The sequence below is a fragment of the Humulus lupulus genome, chromosome 9, assembly GCF_963169125.1.
Source record: "Humulus lupulus chromosome 9, drHumLupu1.1, whole genome shotgun sequence".
In the NCBI taxonomy this organism is placed as follows: Eukaryota; Viridiplantae; Streptophyta; class Magnoliopsida; order Rosales; family Cannabaceae; genus Humulus; species Humulus lupulus.
In genome coordinates, this window is record NC_084801.1 from 168,497,253 (window position 1) to 168,504,336 (window position 7,084).

Below are 7,084 nucleotides of genomic sequence, written 5' to 3' on the forward strand. Positions count from 1 at the left end.
AATTCTCAGGTCGTTAGTGATGTGATGTGTTAAAAGAAGTAGAGAAAATGGTCGAGGAGCTGAGAATGAAATATTATATTTGAATTTTTTTTGACCAAAATTGGGTATAAAGTACTATTTTGATCCATTTTGTAAACACACAGGGTCTGAATTGTCATTTAACAAATCACATGGGCCGATCGCGTATTTGGGAAAAACACAGGGGTCAAATTGATATTTTCTCTTTTAAATAATTCAAACGGGTAATCGCGAAAATAAGCCTTCCACAAAACATAAATTTTCTTATATCATAATTTAGGCTTTATATATATATATAACCACCCAAAACTTATAATAATAATAATAATAACAACAACAACAACAATAATAATAATAATAAATAAAAATATATGTTCAACAAATTTTTTTAACTTTACTTTTGAAAAAATATTTAAAAATATATATATTAATAATTATAAAAGATTGCGGGAATTGCAATTTTATTATAAATACAAATAAACACATTCAAAAGCGGATATGTTTTCTAATTTTATTATAAATATAAATAATACATATTCAAAAGATATTATTATTTTAATATTAAAAGTATAAAGAAAATATAGGGCACTTTGTCCTAGTCTATAATTCCCACCAATGTTAGTAGGACACGACAGACAGCCAAATTTGGTGATCATTGTAACGTCCCATTAGAATTGTTTGTAAAATCTACACATATTTGTTGTTTTAGCATCCCAATGGAGTTGGCCTTATATAGTAATATTTCCTCAAATTTTTGGTAGAAATAGCCATATAAAAATTACAAGGCGTAATTATAAAAAATTAGATTTGTTTATAATTTACGGAACGAACTATATTTAGTTTGGATGCATGTATAAATTAGTGTGAAAATAATTGCCCTTGGAACTTACTCATTATATTTACTAATTTACCCTAAAAACAAATTTAAAAAAACAAATGATCATACACCCACATTTATTCGATCATGGCTAATACAAGCCAAACAAAACACCTTAAGCACCAGTATTGGCCAATAAAAGTTGGCATATAATCTATAATCTTGTGCCCCACTTTGAATATATGTAACTACCAACATTGTTCCTATTGTTGTCTCTGTCGGCCTTTCTGTGTCCAAATGGAAAGTTGGAACTTCAGCCCCAAAAGCAAAAATTAGGACCAAATACCTCCTCAAAGGCCACTAACTGTTCTTGAAATACCGATTCTCTTTTCCACAAGGCCTCTTAATTCAATTTCACCGGGGAACCTTTGTTCCTTCAGCTTAGAGAAGACCTGCAAAGTCCAAAGCCACAATAGTGAGAAGCAGATAGAGTTTGAGCATTTCTAATGTCATAAAAACTGTCAACAAATTTTCGAGTTTATGATAATCTAAGATCCATTGACAAATGACACTTGCTCTGATCAGAATACCGCATGATCTAATGATGTTCTTCTCTGCCATTGTTCTCCTAGACAATTTAAGGAACGCAGCATAATTGTACTAGTTTCCCTCCTATTACTGGATTCATTCAAACCCAAAAAAGGGAATAAAAGAAAATTTGCAATAATCACCAATATCCTTTGATTTAAGGTTGGGGTCAGACACTTATTGGAAAGCTAAACAAATTCCATACCAATGAGCACGACTGTATTTGATATAAGAATTCGGTGTCCCTGACATAGATATATGAGAATATACTTACCAATTCACCATTGCAAAATACTTCAAAAGCTCCAGTACTCTGTAGAGCAGATTGAAAGAAGTTTCCAAAGAGCCAGACACTTGCAATGCTTCCAAATCTATTGGCACGCAGGGAGTAATACCAAGCTGGTGGTGTCATAATCCCCAACCTTGGGAAAATTTGTTCACCTGCCATTATTACCCCAACAATCCCTACTTGGACAACTGGTATCACTTTGCTCACAATGCGTTTCGGGAAGGCAGGAGGGTGGTTTGCCAAAACAACATTGACCCCTGGAAATGCATTTTCCAGCATGTTTTTCATTGTTACAGCATTTCCTCTGCAAATAGAATCCATACAGGTCACGACAGAAGGAAATGAGATTTAAGACTTCATAATACAAACTAAAGATCAAACCTTCTACGAAAATAATCACCCTAATTGCAAACCAAAACAATATTATCTAAATGAAAAAACATAAGGATTGTAGTGATTTACATTAGCACAACAAACATATTTGACTTGAGCTTTGATAAGAAATGAAAAAATACAATATAGGGAAAAGGAGAATAATAACAACAACGAAATCATTCATTCTTATCAAAGTTGGAATAAATTATACATGACCACAAGAAGCATATTACAATTGGTGGCACTTGAAGTGAGTTTAATAGTCATAGAAGGATTAGGAATATGCCCGAATAACTTTTCTGTCAGAGAAAAGCCCTCAATAATTGCTTATATAAACATTACATCTATTAGGAATGAAATGGTTTTGTTTTTTCTCTTTACAAATGAAAACATATGTGAAAATTCAAACAACAAAAGATTTGAATGAATGACAAGAAAGGATTTCCTTAATTGGCCCCAACTCACTTCTTCTTTGTGAATTTTGGGAGTATCCCCATTCATAGATTCAACGTGTGTAACTGTATGTATGAAATTGAAAGGTCTTAATGATCAACTCTGTTGTCATTAGTTAGAAATATAATCAATAGCTCTTCAAACCATTCATTTCAAAATAGAGACTCAAATTCTTGATCAAAGGAAAAAGAATACTACCATATAAGACTCCACAGTAGATGATTAATTAACTCAATCCTAGAAATAGCAGAAAATCTTTTGAAAACACAGATTCCACAACCATATAGAAATTTTTTAAGCTGGATCTTCATCCTTTCAACTTCACTCAATAAAACTTCTCATCAATCAATACAAGAGCCATGTAAGAAAGAACCATGCCAATTGCAATCAAAAAAGAAACGAGACCCAGAAAAGTAAGAAACCTGTAAGAGCAGGAAGTGCAGAAATTGATAATGACGGTGGCTCCAACGCCATTTCCCCCAATATTAGAAATGGGATTCTTCATCATTGAAAAAGCACAAACAATTAGGGTTACATAAAGCAATTGAAAAGTTGAAGATTAGGGTTTAGAGAAAAGATACCTGGTGGATGGGATTGGGGAAGGGAAGAGGTTCTTGTAGAAGATGCTGCTGTGGTTGGGATTTGGATTGGAATTGATCATGGTGAGGCTGAGGTTGAGGATGGGAAGGGGGTTTGGGAGGAGCAGGTGTGAAGAGGTTTACAATGTCCGTACAGAGCAGAAAGATTGGTAACCCAACCAGAAGCAACTGAGTTCGATCCATTCTTGTATACAAAGTAAGATTTGATTTGATTACCGAAAGAAAAGAACTTCTTTTATGAGTTTCTAGTTAGACCAACATAAAAGTTTCAAAGTCAAAAGCAAGGGCAAAGTTGTCCTTTCCGCATTGGTTTTTTTTTTTAATCGGACCAAAGGTAATTTGTGACAAATATTTTCATTTATATATATACTCTATATTTATTTAAATGTGTATTTATTTTTATTATTTTTTTAATTATTATATAAATTTTAAATAAATAAATAAAATATATTTAATATAATATATAACATAAATGTAATAAAAAATTAGAGCAAAACGTTGTCTCTAATTTTAATAAAAACCAGTTCATTTTTTTAATATATAATATAATAAATTACAGTTTTATAGTATATATAAATATTTATATGAATAATTTTTACATATATGACATCTAAACACAACATTGACATAGATATATATATATATTTACATGGATACATGACATATATATAAATTACAATAATATTTAAAAAGAAATTAATAATAGAATAAAATAAAATAAGAATAGAAAAAGTCATAGTGTAGAGTAGTATACATGTATAAACTATTTTTAGTTTCTAATGTAACTCACAATGTCCTTTGATGAATTTGATGAAGAAAAATAACTCTAATCACTTTATAAAAAATAAACTATCACACAAATTTATAAGATAAAAAAAAATTATATGTATGGTTTTATTATTTTTAAATAAATATGATTTAATTATTTAAATAAGTTTGTTTCTACTAAGATAAAAAAAATGATATGTATGATTTTATTATTTTTAAATAAATATGATTTTATTATTTAAAGAAGTTTGTTTATAGTTGATAGTATATTATATTATGTTATATGTTTAATATGATATTATTATAATAGGTGAAGTTTAGGTTTAAGTTTAATTAAATTTACTTAAGTTATAAAATGTATGGTTTTTATTATTTTAAAATAATTTTCATTGTAAAATATCTCAAAAATATCTTATTTTAATTTGTTTATTTATTTATTTAATTTGATTTATGTTTAAATCATGTTTACAGTCTACCGTTAAATATAAGAATATTATGTTATATATAAGAATATTTAGTTAAAGTTAACAAAAAAATAAAAAAACCCTTAAAACTAAGAATTTCTGTTATCTACCCACTTATTATATAGAAGAGATATATATATATTTTTTTAAAAGGAATTTTTTAATTATATTTTAGATGATATAATTTACATCCAAGAATACATATAATCACCCAATTATTAGAGAAAAAAATCAAGTTAAATTATCTTCTTAAGATTTTTTTTTTTACATTCTTTATTGTGTTGATTTCAACCATTTTATTTTATCTTGTTTTCATAATTTTCTAAAACTAATGTATAATTATTTTTAAAAAATTTACTTAAACAAGATTTCTTTTTATATATTTATTTTTTATGTCTAAATAATTAAAATATATTTTACTTATATGTATTTTTCTAGAATATGAAAAAGAAGAAGAAAAAAATAGAAATATGTGAGCATAAATTAAAAAAATATAGACTTTATGTTGATTTTAAATAAGAAATAGTGTTGTCTTAATAAAATTTTGGGCTGTTAATATGATACCATATATTTTTTTGGCAAATTTTTTATAAATGGGATTTTAATAGGTTTTTTTAAAATTTTTTTGAAATTTTAATAACTAATTTATAAAAATATGGCCTTATTATATTATTAACTTTTGCTAACACAGCCTTTTTTTTTAAAGGGAAATGAACTCATTCAATGATTAAAAAGGAAAATGTCTTATAGGTCAGGCGATGCTCAAAGAGCTGCACAGATCTCGCGAGGAGATGACCAAACAATAGGAAACCACACCGATTACAATTATGGAGCAAAACCCCAAGAACATAGGCATTCCTAAACAACAACAAAATGACTTAGATGGGAAATCGATTAAGAACCCCACTCAGGCACACATAACAATGGATCATCTTTTAAAAATCTAACAATCAAGCGACGGTCCTCCAAACCGAATCAGCGACACCACCCAAGTGATACCTAAGCGAGGGAAGATCATACAAAACTAGCTCAAGCCAAGGTCTCATGGACATGGTGATAAAATACCATTATTACACCATCGACAGCAAGGGCAGCACCGACCCGAAAAAAAACCATAAGAGAAAAGTCTTAAACTTTTAGGGTGGCGGTCGGGGAACCCTGCTAACATAACATTCAAAATGTCATTTGGCCACGTTTGGGAAAACTTTTACTTTTGATTATATTGTTGGGAATATATTAAAAAATGAGATGATTACAATCAAAATGACACAAAATATATATAATATTAACAAATGATATTACAGAAGTGAAGGAAAAAGAGGAGAAGAGATTTCATAACTTATGACAATTATCATAAGAGTAGAAGGTAAAAGATGAAGATCTCAAGAGTAACACAAGATTTAAACAATGTTCAAAATCTTTGTCCTAAAAACTATTTCCTCCCTCATAAGAACACTTTGGGAATACTCTATAGAAATGCTTCTAAGGAATTATCAATCATTCTCTCATACTAATCACAGTGTTCTAAAGATGAACATGTCATCACAAGTGTTCTAAACTATGTAGTGTGTTTTTTCACATTCACACATTACATCCAAGTGACCAAGATGGTTTCTATTTATAGAGTTCTCATCCACCATTTGATTTTCTAATTCCACCAAAGTTCCTTTGGAGTTATAAATATGCACACAACAACTATAAAATAATATAGCTAATGAAAATCCAATTCAAGATGTGTAACTACTTTTACACATCAATTGGTGAATATTTGTGAGAGTTACAAAACGTATGATCATCATTTCTTAAGAATTGTCACTCCACTCTATATGCTACAAAACTTATTATGATCATCATTTCTCAAATTGTAACTCCATGATATTGTTACATTTGACACACTATTATTTGTCACATTGTTCATTTAATCCAAATATTATATTTGTTATATTATTTTAAATAATATAATGTTAGATTAAACAATGTGACAAAATGTGATTTGTCACACCTTGTAACATATTATTGAGAGTTACAAAATTAGTTACAAATTTGTAACTCCCAAATATTACCCAATAATGTGTAGATTGTATGTTACACATTTGTGCTTGAATTTCATTGAGCCATTATGTAATATGGTTGTTGAAGACATATTTTTAACTCCCATTAGGTGTATGAAGGTTACAAAATCATGTGGGAAGAGATTGAGACGGTTTTGTAAAACCGAAAATTGGAAGTTGAAAAATTGCATTGTGGCCGCAGCCACTGATACTCTTGGTCGCGGCAAGGGGTGCTGACAACTAATTTCTTTTTCAGTTTTTTCCAATTTGAACGGTTCTAACACCCCAATTAACTCCTAAATCTTCATTTTAATTCCATAAACATCTAATTAAACATTGGTAATAGCCATGGGGGTTGGTGGAATTTGAAATTCAAATGGTATCTCAAATTCTATAAATAGGAGCTTATTGCTCACTTGTAAGATACACAATTTTCTATCCACAAAACACTTTGCTAGAAAATACACCATAGAGACTTGATAATTCCAAAGAGTTATTTCCTTGTAAGATCCCTTAGTGCTTAGAGAATAGATGGAAATAAGTTTTTGGACAAAGGTTTTGAACATTGTTCAAGTTGGTGATCCCCACTACTCTACACTTTGGTTGTGAGTTTGTGTTCATTCTTTTGTTCTTCTTGTTCTTATTTACTTGTATTATTATTG

General features: G+C 29.2%; 1 protein-coding gene across 1 annotated transcript; it reads right to left on the reverse strand.

Moving 5' to 3' along the window:
- Positions 1–891: 891 nt before the first annotated feature.
- LOC133801030 (selT-like protein) lies at positions 892–3,353 on the reverse strand. The gene is made up of 4 exons (XM_062239158.1): positions 3,122–3,353; positions 2,963–3,039; positions 1,698–2,016; positions 892–1,287 (listed from the first exon to the last, which is right to left on the reverse strand). Exons 1-4 carry the CDS (start codon positions 3,320–3,322, stop codon positions 1,186–1,188), a joined length of 699 nt encoding a protein of 232 aa, XP_062095142.1. The 5' UTR covers positions 3,323–3,353; the 3' UTR covers positions 892–1,185.
- Positions 3,354–7,084: the final 3,731 nt, after the last annotated feature.

Bases quoted from the DNA above. Each gene is read 5' to 3' on its own strand.
- LOC133801030 (XM_062239158.1), bottom strand. From the start codon at position 3,322: ATGGATCGAACTCAGTTGCTTCTGGTTGGGTTACCAATCTTTCTGCTC. The intron at 3,040-3,121 runs GTATCTTTTCTC...TCAATGATGAAG, and splicing joins TCCCCAATCCCATCCACCAG to AATCCCATTTCTAATATTGG. The intron at 2,017-2,962 runs GTTTCTTACTTT...TTCTATTTGCAG, and splicing joins TGCACTTCCTGCTCTTACAG to AGGAAATGCTGTAACAATGA.